Source organism: Anopheles coustani, chromosome 3 (assembly GCF_943734705.1).
Source record: "Anopheles coustani chromosome 3, idAnoCousDA_361_x.2, whole genome shotgun sequence".
Taxonomy (NCBI): Eukaryota; Metazoa; Arthropoda; class Insecta; order Diptera; family Culicidae; genus Anopheles; species Anopheles coustani.
This window is the reverse complement of record NC_071288.1, coordinates 50822690-50846459: the sequence shown is the minus strand read 5'-3', so window position 1 is coordinate 50846459 and position 23770 is coordinate 50822690. Positions and strand designations below refer to the sequence as shown.

Below are 23770 nucleotides of genomic sequence, written 5' to 3'. Positions count from 1 at the left end.
ATTTTGTTTACGTTATTTTTCAGCGTGGATTGCCGGCAATCAGTTTATTTGAAGATGATCAAAAGACCCTCGAAAAAAGACAGTGAAAATGAAATTTTGCGCATGCAGCAGGAATTTTACGCGGAGCAAAACCGAGACGCTAACTTTCAACCCGCTGCCAAAGTGATTCGGATGCAACGTGATGGGACAAGTGAACGACCAGAAAGTGCCTCTTCCAGTGGCAATGTTCGTCAATCGGAATTCGCAAAACGCCGCGCACAACGCTTGCAGGCGATGCAAGCAACGGTCGAACCGACTGAGAAAATGGACGTCCAGGATGGGAAAGATGAAGCAGAGGTTGAGCCCGCGGAGGAGGAGGCCACCTTAGAATCGTATGTTATGGGTGATGTAGTTGAACGCCAACCGGGATATGTTTTTAAGGCAAGCGTTTCCCAGCCTGATGGCTCTTTCCCCCGAACCATGCACATTACCGCATACCCAATGCGCGCTAAACCAGAAGGCTCAAAAAAGAGTCTGTTCGCGCAAATGATTTCAAAAGGAAAAGAGGATCCCGCAAAAGTGACCGAAAACACTCCGGACGAGACTTTAGAATATGAGGAACCAACCGGCAGTTCGCTTCTGGAAGGATGGGACGCAACGGAAATACACAACGAAAACATGCGAAAGCTACAGCAAATGTCGGCTGGGGAAATTAACATAGAAAGAGACCATCTTCTCAGTACTCTTGATCCGAAGCTGATAGAGTTTATTAAGTCGCGTAAAAAGCAGGCTCCTTCTGGGAATGATAACTCAACCGAAAAACAACCAGTTCTCAGCGAAACTGTTCCCGCTCCGAGTATTATTCCAGCCGGAATGGAGGTGTTGCGCGAGAAGGGCGCCGAGCAGTGGATTAACTTTGACGTTTTGGAGCCGGAAAAGTTGGAGTGGACCAAGGATATCGAACGGAGCATGAAGGAACTCAAGCCCGGAGAATCCTATGAGGCCCGTTTCGACTGGAAGGGTGTCCTGCAACCGTACGTTTCAGAAGAGAGTGGTAAAAAGAAAGACGATCGCGAGCTGTACCTACACGGAGAAGATGCACAACGTCCCGGGTACACGTTGCAGGAGTTGTTCCGTTTGGCCCGGTCAAACGTTCTACAGCAGCGCATTTCCGCACTGGGAGCGATCGCGGGAATACTGCACATCATGAACCAAGGATTCTACGATGGCATTCTTGAGCTTCCCGTCTCAAAGGTGTTTTTCTTTCTTCGTTTCGCGCTGGACGAAAACACTCCGTCTGTGGTGGAGGTAGCATCGCGAGCCTTGGCAAGCCTTTTCTACAACGATACCGACGAGATTTTGCTCGATACGGTGTTTGACTCCGAGTACGGTATGGTTCAACCTCAGCTGGCCCTCAACATAACGCACAGTCGCGAGGATGAATTGAAGCAACGTGAATCAGAGCTACAGGCTGGGTTTGGTGCATTGAACCTTGGTGGTGGAAACCGCGCATCACCGACGCCCAGGTTCAAAAGCAACCTTCCGGAGGATGATCCGGACGACGTGCACAATCGAGAAACGATGAACGACTTTCACCTGGCTGAAACAGATCTCGTCGAATGCCTGTTGCGTACGAACATCCTGGAGCGCATTCGGTATATTCTGTTCTCCATGAAACCGGAGGGGGCTACCGTCATCAATTGCACAAAGATTTTGATTCGTTTGGCGCGTACTAGCGAACAGATTGCGTTGAAAATAGCTACCAACGAACCGCTCGTGGGAGGACTGATAAAGAACTATCTTACGTCGATCTACAGCAGTGATGATCATCTACCTCAACACGTGGTGTTGAAGCTGGTGAGACTTCTGTGCGGCTATCGGCAAACCTTTTACGCCCAACATCTGCACCGATTCCATGTCGTCAGTTTGGTGAAGCGGTTCGTTTTCTGTCGCAAGGATATCGATGTAAGTCAAACATAGTATGAAAAGAAACCTACCGATCTATTATGGCCAGTTTTTATTGATCTTTTTCTATTGGTTTTTGGGTTTTATAGATCAAAATGATCCAGATACAGATCGAAGCGTTCCGATTTTTCCGTCTTCTGATGCAGTGTAAGCCGGATGAAGAACTGTACAGGTGAGTTTTATTTGTTTATAAGTACTGTACTTTTTATTGTTTTGTTACCCTCTTTGTTGCTTTATCAACAAACATCGATTTTTTTATGGACAAATTTTTGTGAGAACTATTCACTTTTTTTTATATGCCTCCATGTTGAACATTTTTATCAGAATACCAGATTGGTAAAATGCTTTTTTGGGCAATAACTTATGTGGACTCCACATAAGTTCGTTTTAAAAATTGTAGCGCGTAAAAAAAAACAAATTGTTAAATTATTAATTTAAAATGTTGTTTAAACGTGTTTTTTGATTGTCAAAATGCTTCCCATAAAAAAAATGTGATTTAAACGTATAACGTTTGTATAAAAAAGGACACACTTTTATCGGAGATAGTGAATTTTATGTTACAATACAGTAAAATAATTCCTACGATCAATCAAGCGTCCTTACCGCAGTTGGCCGGAACTTACAGTTAGCCATAGCTGACAAAAATATGCTTGTTTTTCAGTCCTTTTGTGTGCGTCGCAATCATTTGCTCCCTATGGCATTCAAAATAGTGGTAATAGATCCAGCGTTTCTGCGACAGCCGGGGTCCGCGACAGCCGAGCGGTAGCGCCGATTAGAAAATCGGCCGGGGCTCACCACCTCGACGGGGTGGGTTCTAATCCCAACCGAGACCGGACCCTCCCCTGTACGAGAGGACTGACTATCCACGTACAACAGGGAAACAAGTCTCGTAAGCCCTTAACGGGCAGGCGTGACCAAGAGGACGTTACGCCAAGAAGAAGAAGATCCAGCGTTTATTTATTTAGTTTGAATGGAACGTCCATATTACTGCTTCTTCAGCATTCTTGCTGTTCTTGCTCGGTTACTCTCACTCGGCCTGACACTTATCCTGGTAACCGTCCTTCCCAACAACGACGTATAACCTTTACAATTTATACTAAACACACTTGATAACGAGCAAGGTTTAACATATTATAAAAGGAAATGATAGTGTATGGGAGACGAAGGGATAAAACGAGTGAGGGGAAGGTCAGAGATTGATTCCAAATTACCTGGCAAAAGCGAAGATAATATATAATCCCTCTGTCCCAACATGTCACGAATGGGGGTTAAAGGGATTCTTCCAGTCGTCCGGATTATCTCAAATAGTCGGGTCTGGCGGCTTCAAACTCTACATATGACCAGAGGAGATAGTCTATGTCGCAGAATCCGTTGCCACAGCTACATGCTTTGCTACCAGCTATTCCTATGTCTTATGTTTTGTACTTTACTTAAAACATACTTTATTCTACTTTTAACGTTGACTACTTTTTTCTACTTTTAACGTCGGGAAGCGAGGAGGCCATACTTTTGTGTACATCGTCCGTTATCGGGTACCGATAGCCAGTGGCGGATTTACACTCACGAGGGAATACCATAAACAAATTAAAAAAATTTGTTATTATAAATAAAAAAGTAAATTGATCCAAGGAAAGCGCACTACTGTTGCATTTCCTGTGGGGTCACCCGAAAACTAATTTTTTTAATAGTTTTAGTAACTAGTAACGATCAAATTGTGAAAATGTCGGACGTCCTTTTCTTCGCTAAATGTCGTATAATTGAGTGGTCAGAAATGAGTCCGCACAAAATACTGGAGCATCGGTGGTTAGATTGGATAAGCCTGGAATCCATAAAAAGCTAAAAAAAAAATAACAAGTGTTTTTTATTTGTACAGTTATGCAATAAATAAGTTTTTACTATTTACGTGTTCCCTGTTCTTATAAATTCACGTATTTTGTTTTTTGGTTCGTGCTCCAGTATTTTGTGTGGGCTTATTTCTGACCACTCAATTTCACATACGACATTTAGCCAAGAATTTTGATCGTTACTAGTTACTAAAACTACTAAACATTTTAGGTTTTTAGCAGTTGACGCCACTAGAGGCGCCACAGTTGTAAAACTGACCTCGTATCAGTCTACCACCTGTCGATCATTAAGAAGATTGATGAATTCTATAGAATATTTTTTTAAGCATAAATCTTACGATCCTTGGAGGTTCGGGGATCTCGGGGCCCACCGTGGCCGCTCAGTCCACTGTCGATAGCGGCGAGTGGAAGGATGGTTGCGTGCGTTGCGGCTTCCACTGGATGTGAAGCAGTGTCTCCACAACACTATGAGCTGTAGGTGCACATTCAACGCATAATTCAAATCATAAAACATTTATGAAACTTAATATTTGGGGGAAAAGAAGCTAAGCACGATATAAACAGCATGTTCTTGACTATTTTATGAACAACTTTTGAAAACAACAAATTAAATTGAATACAGAAACAAAACTAAGAGCGATTGCCAAAAATTTCCTTTTTTCTAATGAAATTTGTCGATTTGTTCAGGATGAACCCACTTGCTCTGTCGATCCACTTTGGGATGACCCATCGATGGTAGAAAACTAACAGTAGCACTCGATTGACTCGCGATTTCCATCAGATTATCGTAGGTGATAACGCGTCCTTAGTGTAGTTCCTACACTAGTTCCGGGAATTTGCTAACGCATCATTGTTGTGTGCCTATACAGGAAAACAAAACTAAGACCGATTATCAACAATCAATTTCAATATGGCTACCACAACTTTTGAGCTCACCTCTCTTAGGACCCATCTTGGAGCTTAATTTGGGGCTGTTGCCCCGGTGTGTGGTAGGGCCCATTGGAACCATTGGAAGGCTTGGGTCATACGACCTAATAAGATCCATCATCTCGGCAGATTCTACATCGGCGGCTAAATGTAAAATTGTGTTACCGGCGACATCCTTCATGTACAGCAGGCTGCGGTCGTAGTCGAGCAATATTTTAAGCATTCGATATGAGGTGTGCAAGGGGACTAGAACAGCGCAGTGAGCCGGTGTTGCACCTAACTCGCCCGGGACGTTGACGTTGACACCGAGTCCAACAAGTCGCTCCACGATATCGATCCGACCGTTCAGAACTGCGCAATCTATTAGACACTCTAGCATTCGCGGTGCCATCTCCAGCATGGTTTTGCCTAGCTCGTTACGTAGCTCGCGTCGAAGACATGCTTCGATCGCATCATTCGCTATGGCAGGGTGGGCTGGATGCTTCAAGCTCCAGTTAAGTGGTACAGCATTGTTATCGTCCGCCAGCAGTGGATTCGCACCATGGTCGAGGAGTAGCTTTGCCATCCGGTGTTGAAAAACAAATTCCTGAAGTTTTCTAGCGGAAGGATATGCAAGGCAGTAATGCAGCGCAGTTTGTCCCAGAAAATCTCTGGTGTTTATACTATCTGCTAGATCAAACGTAGTTCCGGGCGGGCGTACATCAAAGGCACAGCTCAGCTCCTCAATCTGCCAGTAGTAAATCGTCGCTTCAGTTGTGACCACACGTGCACAAATCGCGTCGTTGCTGGGAAACACTTGCCTACAGATGTCTCGTAGTTTTATGAAAGTACCGAGCAGGGATGCAGCCTCTGGTATTTTACAAACTCCTTCAAAATTAGGTGGAAATTCATTCTCTTCATCAGCGATGCAAAGAACCCTAAAAGTTACCGAAACTCCCAGATTGACGGTCACATCCCGCCAGAAATCACAATGCTTCAATGGTAGTAAGATTTTCAATCTGGTGATCATACTCTCGCAGCAGGTATGAACGTACAGCGTTTGATTTTCATCTTCTTTGTCCAATCGTACGATTTTAGAATCATTTTCAAAAACGATGTCACTGAGAACACCTAATCCTTCGATTATTCTCGATTTCTGGGAGCGATCGAGTAGTGTGCTGACCAAATCGTACCGCTGTTCCGCCTCACATCGCTCTAATTTTCTTATGGACGCCTTCAGTTGAGTAATTTCCTTTTTCTTTGATGTAGTATATTCAGGGCACAAAAGCTGGTTTAACCGCTGCTTCTGGAACGAAATGCTTGCCAAGACGCCTTTCTTCAAATATTGGAAGTACTTTTCCGATCGCTTCTTTACATCAATCAATCTGGTTTCCTTTCGATTCTGTAATCGCCTCACAAATCCAGCTAGGTTTTCTTTTCCTTTATGGCATGACTGTTCTTTTAACCGTTTCGTCGCAAACATTAGTTGGTCATTTATTCTTCTACCCATTCTCGAATTTTGCGAACGTTTTTGCCAACTCTCAGTGAAACTTTCTAGCTTTTCTTTTTCCCGTTTTTCCATCCGCGATGCTTTCAGCTGATCGATTTCGTCTGCCTTCGGCTCAACATCCACCAAGCACGATAGGTATTTCAACTGTTCCTTTGATATTTTGATAGCTTCCGAATCCTTCGCGTTGCGTCGTGAGTGTTCGGGTTTATTTTGTAAAGCGCTTAGGAGAGCTGTTTTGCCTGACACATGCTGCTCGACGTATGCAATAGTTTTCCAGTGCGGCAGCACGGAAAAAGCAACCGAGAGATAATCCTCTTTATCGATATCCGTCGAGAATCGGTTCAACTTGTCCTCGTCCAAGTCAGTCCAAGTTTGCTCTAAGCTTTGACTAATACAGCATGTCATCTTCTCATGCAACACCGTAGAGCAGTCGAACCAACCGAATCCGAGGCGCTTCAGTACGCGGATCATTCGTTTGGTGTCCTGCCCGTAACGAACAACAAAAGCCAACGGATGATCCGTTATCGTACCATACATAACACGGTCCACCGCCTTGACACGCTCGAGGAGCCTGGTCTGACCATGTCGTACTAAGAGCAAAAAGGTTGTATCTCCCTCCATCGAGATGTGATAGACAACGTCAGTGGAAACACCAGCTTCTAGCAGCACTCGGACACATTTCCAGTGTTTGCTTCTGGACGCCGCATGCAGGATTCCCGCAAAGTCGTGCGGGTTCGCAGGAGGATAGTTTTCTAACAGCTGTTGCAGTATTTTGTGCTGCCCTGGGGTTATTGCGGCCAGTTCGTAGCAGTTATCTATCGGGCCTGAAAGATACTGGAGCAAGTTAGGGTGCTCGAGAAGACGCGAGAACGCAATCTGATTTTTCGCTCTTATGCACGTGGTTATCATGATGTTGAAGTAGTTTGCACAGAGGTTGTGTTTCCTTACCAAAGTATTAAAAATTTCCATCGGAGCGTGTGTGATGATCGCACTTTGCAACGATCGGAGATGTGAAAAGGATACTTTGCTTGCCAGTAAAAGTTTCACGATCGACCACACACCGCAGAAGATGGCATCAGTCAGCGGATCCAGTGTTTTATCACTCCGAATGTCACCGGTGAAGAATTGCAGCATTTCACGGACGCTTCGTTCGTTACCGCTTTTGATCAGGAGTCTCAGAGCTTGATGTCTGAACTTTTCGGATATGATTCGCTTGAAGAGTTCAGTACCACGCAGGCGAGAAATAAACTCGTCCCACTCGAAGATCTCGTAATGTTCTTCCGATTTGAGCATTTTCTCGAAAATCTGTTCAATGCCTCTTAATTGGAGCATTCTCGGGAAAGCCTCTTCAAAGTCGCGTCTCATTAGAGCCTGGTTCATAATGGTAATCGGATCTGAAATCTCCTGGCTAAAAGTATCATAGTACCGGCTGAGCAGCTCCGTAATCCATGGTGCCGGATGGCAGGGATCAAACAGCATCGTTAGTGGTTGATATTCCGATGGATAATGGTGGTTTGGAGAACAACAGAACAGGCTTCGGAGTTCTCCACCTGTTCGTATCGCTGAGTGCATCATCCCGACGTCCCGGGACTGAAAAGCCGCCATCAGGCGGTCTTGTTCGGCCACCCATCGGTGCGTATCTTCCACCGAGGGAAATCGCATGACATCACCGAACGGTTTCACCCGTCGGTCAAACAAGCAGATATCGGTGTTTGCTATCACATACGCGTTTACTAATTTTATTCCATTTAAGGTGCCTGATAGCATATCGTATGAGATGCCGTCATGTGCCAAGTAGTTACGGTAGTTCTTACCTTGTATCATCGGGATGCGGTGCATGACATAGTAGAAACTGTTACCAAAGTACCCGACCGAGGTCAACATTTCGGTTAGCTCCAGCTGGAGGTATTCGATGGAAGCTATGATTCCTGGATTACTAGGTTTCCAAGCATGCAAGCTTTCCACTGACTCCATTCCATTTTGTATAAGAATTGCTAGCAGTCTGCTGCGGCGCTCGTCGAACAATGTCTGCAACCGTTCTTGATCTTCTTTGATGAGCTGATCGATGACGGCCTCTTTCCCATCCTGGGCATTCTTGTCACTCTTTTTGTCTTCGAAAAAGTCTTCCAATATTTTCCGTTTTAGATCAACGGCAAAAATGTTCCTGTAGTACCTTTCCAGCATTTTGTGAAGATTTTGCACCTTTTCCTTATCCTCTTCTACGGGTACGCCTAGCTTCTGTGCAAGTTCACGGGTGTGCTGAATGTAGTCTAGCTCCTCCGCCGCTTTTATGGATCCCAAATAGATAGCCATGCATGATGTCATTGTGGAGAGTGACCCCAAACGGAGATCGAACCTAAAATCCGCGATGTACGTTTTCCGAAGCGCACTCACCCGATCGAAGAACTTCAACGGGGTGCGAATTGTCAGGATCCAGTCGAGCAAACGTCGCACGGTATTCAGATCCTTACTTGCGAAGCCCGCCTCTCTGACTTTTGCAAAGCCCACGTCCGCATGAATCTCTAAAATAGCCTCTAGGCTGGTGAACATTTTATAGTACTCGTGGAACATTGTCTTGATGTATGGTAACACTTTGCTAGTTCCTACGGGAAGCTCGCCCGTGTTGTCTAGAAGAGTCTTGATTTTGTCGAAATGGCTCTTAACGTATTGGTAGTACGTGTGCTGTAGCTCGGCAAGCTTTTCCATTTTTCCCACGTATACGAGCAAGGAACGTAGCTGCTCCAACGACCGACAGCGAAGCATCAACCCGTACAGTGTGTAGCGGGCGTCCTCGACGGCCACCGTGAACAACATGAGGAACATCACTCGTACTGGATCAGAATCCTGGTGTACCTTCGTGAAAACTCTCCAATCGTTTGCTTCGCTCATCAACGTTCTGGCCAGCGTAATGGAGTGTGAAAACGTTTCTCGCAAAACCATGTTAAAGATTGAAAACGGCATAGTCAGCATATTGGTTAGTACTGTAAAGACCTTGCCGGGCATGTTGGGTGACTTCTGGGTATTTTTGGTCGATTCACCCATTACCTGCAGGATTCGCTTAAATGAGTCGATAAAAACCGTCTTTTCGAATCCTCCTGGTGCGTACATCTGTGTCCAGCAGGCTATGATCTTCATCAGCGAATACAGCTGCTTCGTTTTGGCGTAGCACTTTTTCACTCTACGGATGATGGCACGATCCTTTCCCCGTACCAGATGCTTCAGGTCGATCACTTCCCCAGCAATAACTTCCGCGACTGCCAAGTCACTCGATTTACCTTTCTTCACATCGGCAAGCAGCTTGTTGGCCACATTTTCCGGAGATGCCATGTAGGGGAGTCTTGTGCAAATTTGTGCCTTCAGCTTCATTATACCAACTTCAGGAGATATCGGCTCCTTGAAATCGGGATTACTCGCCTGAGTCGCACTTTTGTTTAGCTGCTTTATTTTCGTCTGTATATCTTTGATCAATTTACTTTTAATTGCTGCTTTCTCGTCACCGGTGGCCGAACTCAACCTGTCAAAGTCCTTACGTTTGCCCTTCATCCAGTTATCACTCTCGCCGGTGCCCATCGATTGAACCTTTTCCCACAGATCCGTTAACGGATCGGTTTCGGACGGTTCTGAGCCCTGCGACTCTTCCATAATCTCCTTCAATTCTTGGGATATGTCTTTAATACAATCTCGGGCCAGCACAAGCTGTCGGTCGATCATACCGAGAAACTCCATTATCAGGCACTTATTTATCAGCAAACGGAAAGGCTCGTCGAAGGTACTCTTTTTGATTATGGAGATAAAAATCGCTAGACAAAATACCACCTCCGTCAGCGGCAGGTGGTGAAGAAAACGGAAGTTTTTGAGGAAGTACAGATGATTGTGGATGACTTGCAGACGGTGTAGCAGCTGATTATCAATATCATCGAACATGTGGGTATTGTATCGCTTCCGAATCGCCGACCAACAATCGAAGAAGATATCCATTTGGCCCATCCACTCCTGAGGATCTTTCGCTCCGGGCCAATCGCCGACCAAGTTCCGGTACGCATAGTCTGACAGCTTCCAGTGAAGAAAACTGCGCAGATCGTCCGGAAGATCCAGGTTTTTCACATTCACTTTTACCAGCGCGCTGGCAATGCTTTGGAATGTGTCCGCCTCGGAGCATTCCTTCCTCATCGTGAGGTATTTTTGAAACAATTTCAGTGAGCCATGTCTCATCAGCCGATAGCACGCGGTCGGGCCATCCACACCGTCAGTTTCGAGAACTATAAGTTGCTCCACAAGTTCGAGGGTACCGGTCTCGTAGGCGCGCACCAGCACCGTAAATCCGTCGCTATCACGCTGCGTTGCGTCCACTAAACCACTCGCAATAAGTCGTCGAATCAGAGCGAAACGCTTTCCATTCGGAACATCCAAACACAAATGTAATGGCGACACCTTTTTGGACGATTCAAATTGCAGCACAGTTTCGATGGTGGCACGTTCCAGGCACTGAGCCAAAGTTTCTTCATCGCCGGCGCAGATGGCTTCATACATTGTGTCGACTGTATTGTTCTCCATTTTAAAAAATTAGGTTTACTTAACTTTTCCTCAGGCTTGATATTACACTGCACAGCTTGAAACTACACTCAGTCGCTGCTAACCACGTCCCTGTTGTTAGACGGTCAGAGAGCTACATCAAATGTTATTTCGCGGCAATACAAGGAACAGATAAGATGTATCGTGTCTCATATCTTTTTGAGAAAAAGGCAGGTCGGTCCAATGGTTTAGTGTAGTGTTGTGCTTTATGAATCTTTAAGCGATACTCCTTCGTACAGTTTGCAAATCGGTAAGTGGGACACTTGAAGAAAGAACACTTGTCTGGGTTTGCGGTCAATGTTAGAGTACTTATAATTGATAACAGGGAACTTCGCTTATCACATCCTTTTATCTATCTTCCTACGAAGCATGTGCAAAATTGAGCTTAGAAATCAGTCATCAAACGACGCAATGATTGAACGAGTGCAAAAAGTCACAATTTCGCCAACCAAACGTAAAGTTCACAATTTACCGTGTCGCAACGCTTAACAACCCGCGTGTCTGCACCAGTTCCTCCGTATCTGGTCGCCCTGTTTAATAATCCTTTTTTTGCGTCCTGTGAAGTTTGTTTACATTCTATTTGATGTTTGTTTTTTTTTTATAAGGGTTCGTTACATTTATTTCACTTAAAATACTAATTACTTAACTAATATCACATATGGAAATAAATTGTTTACTCCCTTCTCGAGCTCTTTTGGTGCCCTCACACAGCATGCACCTACACGGTAGAGCTGTGCGGGGGCGAGCAACTGGCTATCGATCCTTTTTTCCCCTAACTATATGTTGGCCTTATTGGGCCGTATTTTCAAGTGCTCGCCCACGGGCTTGGCCTTCTTCACGTCTTTGCCTCCGATAAGCTCGCTGGCGAGCATTTCGCTGGTTTCGTCGGGTGTTGCTTAGTCGCATCTCAGCGTCCTGTAGTGCTGCTGCTGTTGCACCCTGCCGATCCGGCGCTGCGTCGTGATGCCGAAGTAGCGCCACGTTACGCGCCATCGTCGCCTCGTAGATCCCGGGTGGCATCCGACGCTGGCGTCTTCGGAGCCGCCTGATTTTGGCGAGGAGCTGCCCCGCTCTCCGCTGGAAGTCTTGTCTGGTAGTCTCGTCCATGGCCTGGATTCTGGCCCTCAGTGTCGGGTCGCGTCCAAACTGGCCCGTCCTGGAGCGATCCTGGACCGTTGCCCGCAACGTCGCACTACGCCTAGCGGCGACCGTCTCGCGTTCTGCTGCTGCGCCGCGCTCGGCGTTCCAAATCCGCTGGAGCTCGGACATAATCAGCCTAGCTGCCTCATATATGCGGTCCCACGTCTCCTGGCTGTGAAGCAGGTGCTCGTTGATATTTTCTGCCGCCACGGCCTGCAGCAGTCGCTCCCGCACCTCCGCGAACCATGGACGCAGAATGAGGACATGCTCTGGCGTCTCGTCGATGCCCGGGCCGGCCGGGCAACCCGGGGATCGGGTGAACTTCCTGAAGCACAAGTACTGACGGAAAAATCCATGCCCCGTCAGCACCTGGGACAAGTGGAAGTTCACCCGTCCAAGTTTGCGGGCTACCCACCGCTCCACGTCCGGAATCATCTGATGGCTCCAACGCACGAATCTGCGGACGAAATCGAGCGGACTGGATCCCGTGCCGAAGCGTCCCAGTCCCGTTGCCACCTCCGGAACGTTTTCGCTCGCTCCTCCTTTCGGATCGCGGCAGGAGCGCCGCCTGTCGTTCGTCTCCGCTCATGGCAGCGATGGTCCTCTTGTATAAGTTCCACGATTGGGGGCAAGCTACGACGGTGGTGACGTCGTACTTAACAGTACGGAAAGTACTAGCCACCATCTTCGCTGACCGGTTGTGGACCTTATTTAACTTGCGTCGATTAATCTGCAGCTCCGTTGCCTTCGACCACACCGGGGCAGCGTATCGCATGATGGAAGTTGCGACACTGGCCATGGTGCGACGTCGAACGCTAGACGGTCCACCGTGGTTCTTCAGAAGGTATCCCATTGCCCTGTTGATTTTGGTAGCCTTCTCGGGGACGGCCTGTACGTGGAAATTCCACGACTGGTGGTCCTCCACTTGGACGCCGAGGTACCGTATGTGGCGCCGCGAACGAAGTATTGTGCCCCCGACGCGTACTGGCACCCTCGGGTGGCCCCGCCGCAGACTGCTGATCATCACTATCTCCGTCTTTTGCAGCGCCAGAGACAGCTGATGTTCGGCCATCCACCGCTGCACAAGAATGACGGATTGGGTAGCCAGCGATGATGCTTCCCGTGGCGTCCGGCCGGGAACCGTAAGTACTATATCGTCGGCGAATCCCACTATCTCCACCCCGGGGGGTAGCTGCAAAGACACGACACCGTCATACATGGCATTCCACAGAGAAGGCCCCAGAACGGAGCCCTGTGGAACGCCTGCAGTGATGTGTCGGGTCACCGTCCCGGCGCTCGTTGTGTAGTGGAGTACCCTGCCGCGGAAGTAGCTCCCAATGATGTTCAGGAGCGAGCCCGGAACACCCTTCTCCTGAAGCGCCTCTCCTATCCTGGTCCAGCTGGCCGAGTTAAAGGCGTTGCGCACGTCCAACGCGACCACCATGCAGCAACGTCGGTCTCGCTTGTTGGTGCGGTTGAAGGCCATCGCGCGCCTTCCGGCCTTCACCACCTCCTGGATCGGTTCCACCGTTGATCTCCCCTTACGGAAACCGTATTGTCGGGGAGAAAGGCGTGGACCGTCTGGCAGTGGGGCCTCCAGATGGTCGTTCAGGCGATCCCGGACTATGCGTTCGAACACTTTACCGACAGTGTCTAGCATGTATAGGGGCCTAAAGGATGACGCTTGTCCCGGTGGTTTTCCCGCCTTGGGCAGCAAGACCAGTCGCTGAGCCTTCCACTGTTCCGGAAAGCATCCGCTATCGAGGAGCTCCTGGAAGATACGGCTGGAAGATGCCACTGCCCCATTCGGAATTCCATCCGGACCCGGAGCTTTCCGTGGGTTCAGCCGTGACGCGGTAGCAAGCAGCTCCTCATTGGTGATGGGGCGAACCGTTTCTGCAATGGCCTCCTCTCGTTCGGGCCATTCCATAGGGGGGTGGGTGGTAAAGAGCTCGTCCACGATGCCTCCCAAGAGCTCCGGGTCAAGCTCCTGTGGCAACCGGGCTCCCTTAACCCACGATTGGATGATTTTATAAGCGTTTCCCACGGATTATCCTCGATGGAGTCTTCCAGTTCTTCGGCACAGCGGCGTTTGCTCGGGTTGATAGCCCTCCTGAGGGTTTTCCGCAGCCCGCGGAATGTGTCGGCGCGCAGAGATCGGAGTGTCGGATCCCGGGTTCGACGAAGCACCGCTTGGGCGCGCTTACACGCCGCTCGCAACCCCACGATCTCGTCGGTCCACCAGTACACATACGTCCTGTTTACAGCACCGGTCAGCCGTGGCATGGTCTCGTCACACGCGCGCAGCATCGTCGAGACTAATGAAACCGGATCCAGCGCCACCTCCTCGAACCGAAGCACTCGCAGCGCTGTGATATTAAGCTCCGCGGAGAACAGCGTTGTGTCCCACTGACGACCCGACGGTGGTGGCCTCCTTGTTGTCCTTGGTACCTGCTGTAATGCGGTACGCACCGTGTATGAGAGCGGTTGATGTTCGCTCGTTGTGAAGTCCGAAAGGACAACCCAGTCCTCCGCGGTGGCAATGCAGGGGCTTGCAAACGTAACATCGTTGACAGTAGGTGGTGCGACGCTATTACCGATGAACGTGGGCGTGCTCCCGCGGTTGATCACCCCAGGAGGTCCCAGGATGGTGGCGCGTAACAGCTGATCAAGGTGGTGCCGTCCACCTCCACAACCACCATCCCTTTGATGTTTGTTTACATCCAGTAGTCTGTGGTGCGTGTCGGGTGACTGCGTTGACAGCACACCAAAATGATGTGAGCGGATGAAAACCGATACGGAATCATTACACCTATGCGTGTATCCGGGCGGCAAGGTGTTAATACATTGATGAATCTTTAGAAACTTCTTCTGTTTCTTCTTTTCTGGCCCGCTGGCCTGACATGGTCACCAATCGTTCTCCAAGTGTCTAGGTCCATGGCTGCAGCTCTCCATCCCCGGTCGCATCCGATGTCCCGCAGGTTTTGCTCCTCTTGGTTTTGCTCTTCTTGTGGAGGCATGGGTCCGGCATCCTCATGACATGCCCTAATTAGTAATGTGCGCTCTGAGTGAGAATGAGTGAGTGATTCGAATCTTAATATTGACTGAACGATTTAAATCCTAACAGATAGTTTTTGTGACTCCCTTTGATTTGAATCCTTAACTGGGATTCGAATCCCCGAATCCCGAAAAAACCCCTTTTAAAAAAACAAATACCCATCCCTCTTTTAGGGCTATAGCGCTCGTATATTACCATTGCCAGAGAGACTAACAGGCAGGAATGAAATAATAGAAATATGCAACACTATTGTATTTGCTTGTTCATTTGGGTCCTGTACGCGTTGTTCGTTTTTATTATAATTGTAATACTAAAATGTAAAGTATAATCTTTTCCTTAATATCATGCTGAAACTGTACAAAATAAGAAAACAAAACGTACATAGCAAGTCAATATGCAAAATTAATTCCGTTTAGTTTCGTTAGCCTGTCGTATCGGTTCCTCAATCCAACATCAAAAGGTGGCAAAACTTTATCACCTCATCGTGCGCCTTGAAGTAGCACTTGGTCGTCTGGTAGGCGGTATCGCACTTGTCCGGCGTTACTGAAAGGGATACGTAAAGTACGACGTCTCAAAATGGAGCGCTGACAAATGGCCGAGCCCTTACCGATGTGACTGCATTCGCGCGTCAGATGTTCCACCGCTTCCTTGACATCGTCGGGCACGAGGTACAGCAACCGATCGAGCAGGATGCGCCCGGTCTCCTCGTCGATAACGTCGATTTTGTCGAACAGGCAGTGGATGTAGCACTTTACCGCCGGATCGTCGTGTACCGTTCCGTCCAGGCACTGGCGCAGCAGCTCCTCCGAGGCGCCCGATTCGGCGATGCAAATTTCGTGCAGCATTTTCGCCGGTTTCTTGTACCGATCCGGTATTTCGAATCCCTGCGGGGCGGACGGAAGGAAAAGTTTGTTAGGTAAAACTAGATTTCTCCCACGCTACCAACGCTTACTTCTGCGTTGCTTGGGAACGGAATGTGGCACAAATAATCGCACTGAGCAAGTTGAATGCGGGTGTAAGAGTTCTGAGTGTGCTTTGCCGAGGGCTTAATAGTATAAACGAGTTTGAGAACTTTTTCCCGGAAAAGAAATCCATCGACCGATAAACCGTCCCAACGATCGTTAACAAACGCACCCTGGGAAGGCTGATTGCACGAGTGCGTTGGGATGAATTCTATCAGCTGGTAGTTACATTGAGAGGTGGAAAAGTTGGTCACTTTCCTCTACTCCACGGCAGGTGGCATTTCACACTCCATTGTGGACGTACTCAGGGATTAACAATGCCCAGTTTTCGCATTCCTTGGATGGTGGACCCCGGATTGGCCTTGACATTTTGTTTCCGACTGCACCCTGTTGTGTTGTAAAGTCCACTCTGCTGCAGAACTTTGCCCGAATCGTGTTAGTTTTCATTGTAAGTTCAGCTCGAACCAATGCTCCCGTTTTCCGTCGTACCCTCGTTTCGCTGATCGATCGAAAAATCCGGACCCCAATTTTCAACAAGGATGAGGATGTATCGAGCACAAAAAAAAAGCGAAAATGGGCAATATGCCCATGTGCGAGTGTTTGTTTTTGACAAACACATTCACCGTTGGCAAACAACACGTGTGGATTATGTCGGTTTCGGGGGGGCACCATACTTTGAACCGAACTTTTTCTGTAACACGGTTCTCCTGCTCGGCACTTTGGTTTCCTGTTTCCGGTACCTTTTTTCGTCCTTCCGGTGGTGGCTTTCTTAATAAAATGTTTTTACCTATCCAGTTAATTTTTACGAATCCTTCTTATCCCGTTACACGAGAACAAGGAAAATTAATACATGTAATCATGTAATTAAGTTATGAGAGCAATTTATGAACTGATGCCATTATTTATCGCCTGAAAAGCTAGCCATCACCTTTACTCACAGGCTCTTTCAGTAATATCAATCTTTTTCCAATCATCGGTTTCATTATTTGTATGCTTTGCTTACCCTTTCCTTGCGAACGGCTCCCGTTTCCGGTTGGATAACGTGTTCCCTATATTTTGGGCTTCGACACTACCTCCCATAACCACTAATAAACTCCCAATCAGCACGATCATCCGGCGGGTGGAGAACGGGAAAAGTTTGGCAAACTTTGCCTGATCCCTTCTATGTTTCTTTTTGCTTGCTTTACCACAAAACCAAAAAACAGATTCTAATCCGTACCGTTCCCGAATTGGATCCCGGAAAGGACGTGTTTGGTGAAAGTTACTCATCCGCGTCATGTTGTTTCGAAGCAAAGTTCGGTCGCTGCCAATATTGAGCTACCCTTAGTACGGATTTCGGAAAAAAGTTTCCGTGTTTTTTATCTGCGCCACACCATCCTTTGGCGAACCATCAATCGAGCAACGAATAGTGTGATGTATTGGAACAGATCGTTTTTCAGGGTGAAACAGACGGCAGAGATGGGTGTGGGAAAAATCGTTGCAGAGAGTGGGGTGAAACCGGACACGGAATGTAAATGTAGCAAGCAAAACGAAACTAATATTAAAAAACCACAGTTCTTGTGGCATATGTTTGTATGCCACTCGCGTCGTACGACAGTTGGTGCCAAAACTTACGCTCGAAAGGACGATACATAAGGTCAGGATGAAAGGACATTTCATCGTCACCATCCTTTTGACTCCACCGTAAGACATCTCCTATGTTGCATGCACGTTTACCGGGAACTGGGTTCTATAGCACTTGTGCACTTCCTTGCCGTTGCCATCCGGCACGTCTATCCGGATTAGAACGTCTTGCAAGACGTCGCTTCTCGCGTCGGGCCACTTGCACTGCCTCTGCCAGCTCACGCCACAAAGCTGCGGCTATTTATACTTTGAAACTTTGAAAGCTAGTCACGAGTTTAGCGAGCGAGGCGAAGAGCGTCGCTGGCGGAAAAACAAATCTGCCGATCATCTACCCGAGCATGTAAATGCGTGCCTTCCGCGAAGGAAGGTTACCAGATTTGATTGAGTATCTCGGTTTCACTTCTACTAGTAAGGATGATTTTCTAAAATGTCGCACCGTACGACCGTAGATAGGTGTATTTACGTGCAGCTGAGATGCGCCCTATCACCGCAATCAACTATCGTTTGTATTCATTTGATGGGTATCGTATGGAATATTCAGTGTTTTTCTTTATCTAGCTAGGATTCAGGCCCTTTTTGTCGGAATGTTGTGTTTACTTTAAGGAACAATGTGGAAATCAGTACAAAAGCAAATACATATCAAATTAAATAAAACAAAGCTAAAAGTTAATAGGATTGAGTCCCATTCCTAGGCATAATGGTTTCAGTGCACAGTAGTTACTTCCGAGGGAACTTATTTCCTTTTTTTAAATAAGAGTGATTGGAAAACTGGAGTTGCAATTGGGGAAAGTACACGGTAAAAGAAGAAGTGGAGTAATTTTTGCCTTGTACGTTAACACTAGAACTATCGCGATTTTGACGCTTGAAACTTTACCGCGATTTATGTGTAATATTTAAAAAATAAATTTATTTTTGAACACATAAAAATTAGGATTCCATTGGATGTGTGAAAGTCATGCATTAACATTTGGTAGAATTGTTTAACCGTAAGAAACAAATGTGATGCAAAATGAAAATATTAATATTATAAATAAATAAAATTTAACCACAGGCAGTAAATTTAATTAATCAAAAACACAAATTTGAATGAAGCATAATGTCTTTATCTTTGAATTTAATTTTTACTCAAATTGTCTTTTAAATCCAATAATTTTTTTTGATGTTCCCTAAATAAGAATAATTGTTTTAAAATACCTCATGCATACCCTCGTTTTATCCTCCTCCGTCTACTAAAAACGTATTTAGTGTATTTTTTTCGTTTCGTTCCTTCTTTAAATAATCGGATTCCTTTATGTATAGGTAAAGTGTGTACCTTTATATGTAGCGTTGTTTTCCTCTCGAAAATTCATCTCAATTCTTCCCTTATATTTCATGTTTTATAAAAAGAACCATAATTTAAGCCGGTAAAAACAAAACCCTTTCGTTGAATATGTATTTCAGAGACCTAACAAGGCAAGTAAAGGACATTCAGCTTATACGAATCATCTGCAATCTGTTGCAGTGCATATTCCTCGTTTTATTTTCAAGGTTTGGAACGTTTAAGCTGCAGTGATCTGCAATCATTACTCTGTCACCAGCTCACCACCTAATAATCTTCAACCGAGAAAGGCTGAACGTAACGGTAGGGGAACGATTGCGTGCCAAATTGAATATTGATTAAAAAGATGCGGTTTCATGGCCATGACTTTCCAGCAAGTGCAGCCGTACGAATGCGAACGTTGCTGGGTACGGTAACTATTGAGTAGATGGGCTACGCTTTTGCATAACGGACACCGTTCATATTTCGCTAGGAAACTCGATAAATCAGAGTGCAAATTTGCACGAGAACAATTAAATTGTTGCATTTGTAGCAGGAACCGGCTGAGGTAGTAGTTTTGTATGCTTCAAATATTGCCTTCGAAGGGCATCATGCAATTTATTGGTATTCATTCAACTTCAGTGTTCGATAACAGTCTGGACAACAGATGGTTGTGCTAAGCTAATTGAATCATGAGACAAATATGATATCAGTGAAGGGTGAACATATTAAGAGATAATATTTACTGAGAATCATCTTCAAACGAACCATTGAACCGCATAATTGAACTTGATTTAATTCACCATTTTATCAAAAAGTTTTATGAAACACTACGGTTGCACTTTCACAAACAAATGGTTAAGAAATAAGTTTACCTCTATTTCTTGTACTTTTGTCCAACCCCCCCTCTACAGCGAACTTTGGCCAGCCCTGTGCTACCTGCTCGAGTGGCACTATCAGCATCTCATTTTCGACGAGACTGGCTCGTTCATCATCCGTCAGCACTGCGTCGCCTTGTTAGCCCTAATTGGGCCCGGATTGCAGTCGGGTGCAGGAGCAGCAGCGAGTTCTTCCGATGCAACCGGTGCGACCCGTCACCGGCAGCTTTGTGATAAGCTATTTGCCTGCTTTTCGAAGTGGTTCACTGCAGCCCAGCGGGGTGGAGCTAACGAGGTAATTAATCACTAAGCATAATGTTAACATGATTGAATTCTTTGCAGAGTAAGAGAGATGGTGATAAAACATTTGTTTCATTCACAAAATCATGTTTCATTTGTTTGTGTCTGTTTGCATTTAGTTTTCGCAAAAGCTCCTCCTGGCCGCAAGTCTGTGGGTAGCGGGTTTAGCACGATTCCTAGCCGATGCAGCGTTTCTGGAATTCTTCGGGCGGTTTTTGCTTCCTTTCCTGCGCAGTGATCGATTTGAGGAAATTACTAGACCGTTAAGGTAAGCTTTCTTCTCCGTTGCCTTTCCTTCTAGTAGATGAGGATCCTCGCCACCCGTTGTATACACTCGTTTTTTGTCCCTTCCACCAGTTCAACATCGCTCATCTTGACTGATTTCGTTGACCGAACCCAATACGGTATATCGTCCCTGCCGACGCTGGGTGCGGTTCAGCTACGGCGCTCGCAAACCATCCCGATGCTAGTGGTTACGACGTCCTATCCCGTTTTCTTCCTACACGCCCTATTGGGTCTGTTGCTTCAGGAACAATCGACGCCGAACCCGTCCAGTATGGCATCACTTTTCACCGAGCTAAAAGACCTGCTCTTTGGGAACGCCGCTCACCGGCAATATTTCACCGAACTCATCACGATCGGCCACAAGCATCGAACGCAAACTGTTCCGACGACGGAACCGACCGGCGGCGGAGATGGAGCTTTGGTTTGCAACTGGTTCGCGCAAACCATCGAACGGCGGTACCTTCTCGACGTGCTGCGACTTAGGACCCTCGAAACGAAGTCGCTGAGGTTGGGGATCGACGTGCCGAACGACCACGAATCGGCCGCGAAAACGATGACACTACAGCTTGCGTTTGCCGCTACGTTGTCCATAAGCGAAGCGTTCTATCCTGCGCTGGTGCAACTTTTCGACGACATCCTTTTCGTGGCCGGTTACTATGACACCCGGACCTGCTCGGAACTGGCGATAACCGGGGCGGATTTGCAGCGATGGAAACTGAACTACAAATTGCTCGCACAGAGAGCGATTAAAAATGAGGTAAGTGGATTGTCCTTAAGCCGAACATTAGCAGGCATAGCATCTACTTGGTGTCGTTTCTGACAACCAGTGCTTCGATGTACTGGACGATTTCGAAGAAAAAAAGCGGACCATTCCGCACAGTTCCCACATCCGCACGATGACTGCTTTACGGGGAGCAATTTGAGACAGAGATGAAATTTGAAATACACTTAGATCCTCAACGAAATCACATTTCGTGGAGTTTTTTGAAAAGGCATCCACTCTTGGTTCAAGTAAGTGGTACGAAATGGATCACGTTGTTCCAAGCATAAACTCTTCGTGTTTATCTCAGTGGACGAAGCACGCTACCTAGAAAAACGAAATAAATTCAGTCTTCCCAAACGAACTTGCTTGTGTTGAGTTCACCTCATTTCCAAGTAAATTAAAAGCTCTGTTCACTGTTTCACTTGTTTCTGAGATAATTTTATCTCATTCGGTTTCTTTTAGTACAATCGTGGTTTAGCAAACAATGATGAAACGGAAAATTAATTCTGCCAAGCCAGTTGAGATATTATTCCCCCAACGTGAAACTTTTGTACTTTACAATTAATAACAAAACTCTTGATTTGAATTTTCTTGGATTTTTTAGCTGAAAATGATGAAATGTTAAGCTTTAAACAAAGGAAAAATTAGCCTGGAAAAGCGGTTTGAAATCGAACTTCATACTTTACCTAAATACTTCCTGGCAAAATCACTGTAGATTTAATTCAATTCAATTCAATTTGGCTTCATGCTGGAAAATGTCACCCTAAACTGTTTTTCCTCACAATTGCTGGAACAACATTTTTTCCAGGACAACATGCGACACGAACGGAGTGGTTTCACTGTTACCGAATGGAGGACTCCATTGCTGTGCCAAAGTTGGCCGTACAGTCCGCTATACTTGATGGTCGAAAAGTTAGAAAAAGGTGCCCCCCAGTTGGAAGTGTTATCCGAGCCGGTTATCATCGGAACTGGGTTGCGATTCTCCGAGCTGGTTGAGGCCAGCGGAATCGTCGTCGCGTGTCCCACCGAGCGGCTGATGTATCTGCTGGCCGCTTTCATGGGACCGGATTCGAAGTTCCTCGAGCCAGATCTATCGGCGCTGATTGGACGGCGACTGGCGGCTCTACGGACGCTGATGAGAACACTTCCGGTGTCTGGGAAACCCGTACGGTCGTTTAACTTGGAGTCGGTAATGCTCGAGGGCAAGAAAAGCTTCTACGGACTTTATCAGCTGGCGCTAGATGTGTTCCAGAGCTCCAGCTACGGTCATACCGGGTTCGGCAGCCTGTTGATGGCACCATTGGCCCAGAAGTACGACGTCCGGTGGCGCAACATGGTGTGGTCGGAGTACGTGGCCGTGCTGCGATTTATCACCTGCGACGAACCCGAGGTATGTCTATTGACCGGCCGGGAAAGCTAAGCTATATCTGAGCTATCTTCTTACACTCCGTATCGATTTATTCCTTCTTCAGCTTTTCGACGACATGGTGGACTACCTGCGACCAGAGGAAAGCGACGCAATGCTCCTACGAGCGTACGGCCAAGCGTTGAACTCCAATCTGCTCCGGGTCGGATCGATACCGCATCGTGTAGCCCAACATCACGTTCAGGCGTTCCGGTCGAAGGCGAAAGTGACGCACCCGCCGGGGGAGTGATGGTCAGATGAAACTAGACGTGCCGGACCAGGTCGAGTGGGTGGGTACGAGTATCGGTTACAATAAATAAAGTGTGAAATACGGCTAGGCTGTTGACTTTTGCCTGCTTCCAGGGACTTTCGTTTGTAATGAATTTATCGCCAATCTGACCCGTGGCCGCGTTCCAGTCGTTGAACGGAGCTGATATCCGTCTGTAATCAGGGTAAAAAGGTAAGAAAAAATGATGTTTATCCGCTCGGAAGAAGGCAGGCGTTTGTGCTGTAGGAAAATGCTATTTTATCCGGTTGCTTTCACACTGCCGAGGGTGGGCAACCTTCGGCGAAGATGCCTTTTTTTTGTCGCTATCTGTCCGTAACCAAATGCTTTGCAGTTCACAAAACATGACTGCATCCCTCGATGGGGTTCGCGTGTTGCTGGCAATTTATTTAAATTATGCTACAAAAGGCAGCTACCGATCCATGGCGTTGTTTTAATTACGTGTCCTTTGCACACTCGCACCTTCCAAGATGTCGGTTTAGATTCTTACGCTTCGATACGTGCGACAGGGAAATTCGGACCAGGTCGTATAGAAGTTATGAATAAATATTCTCATGCTAAACGATGCTATGCGAAACGTTTGAAGAATTATTAAAGTAGAAATCAACCAAACCTTTAACCTGTCCCGCTTGTGAAGATGGTTAGACTAAAGTAAATATTTCGCAGCCACCGTTGGAACGTGGCGGAGGGCGTGCTTTCTTTCGGGAGCTTCTCTGTGTATACTGATGAAGCGTCATACCATAAGCGAGTAAACAAGCCCACAAACTAACCGAAGCGTGTAGTTTGCCGCGTTCCAAAAGATGAAATTTCGCGAAGCCGTCACACCGTATCACGCTGAGAGCGCGGAATCCAGCCACCGATCGGTTGAGTGACTTCTTCTGTCGCCTGTTGTGATGAGACTAAAGTTGAACCCTCGCAGGGAAATACATTGTGACGGTTGCAAAGCAATGCTTCTATCTATGGCTGATCATAAACGCTCTGGCACTTTGGAAGAGCC

At 46.8% G+C, this 23770-nt stretch overlaps 1 protein-coding gene across 1 annotated transcript; it reads left to right on the top strand.

The window, feature by feature from the left end:
- The first annotated feature begins 53 nt into the window (after nucleotides 1–53).
- On the top strand, nucleotides 54–23292 carry LOC131272708 (uncharacterized). The gene is made up of 7 exons (XM_058274540.1): nucleotides 54–1944; nucleotides 2034–2116; nucleotides 19771–20029; nucleotides 20154–20302; nucleotides 20392–21076; nucleotides 21891–22472; nucleotides 22555–23292. Exons 1-7 carry the CDS (start codon nucleotides 55–57, stop codon nucleotides 22735–22737), a joined length of 3831 nt encoding a protein of 1276 aa, XP_058130523.1. The 5' UTR covers nucleotide 54; the 3' UTR covers nucleotides 22738–23292.
- The last annotated feature ends 478 nt before the right edge of the window (nucleotides 23293–23770 follow it).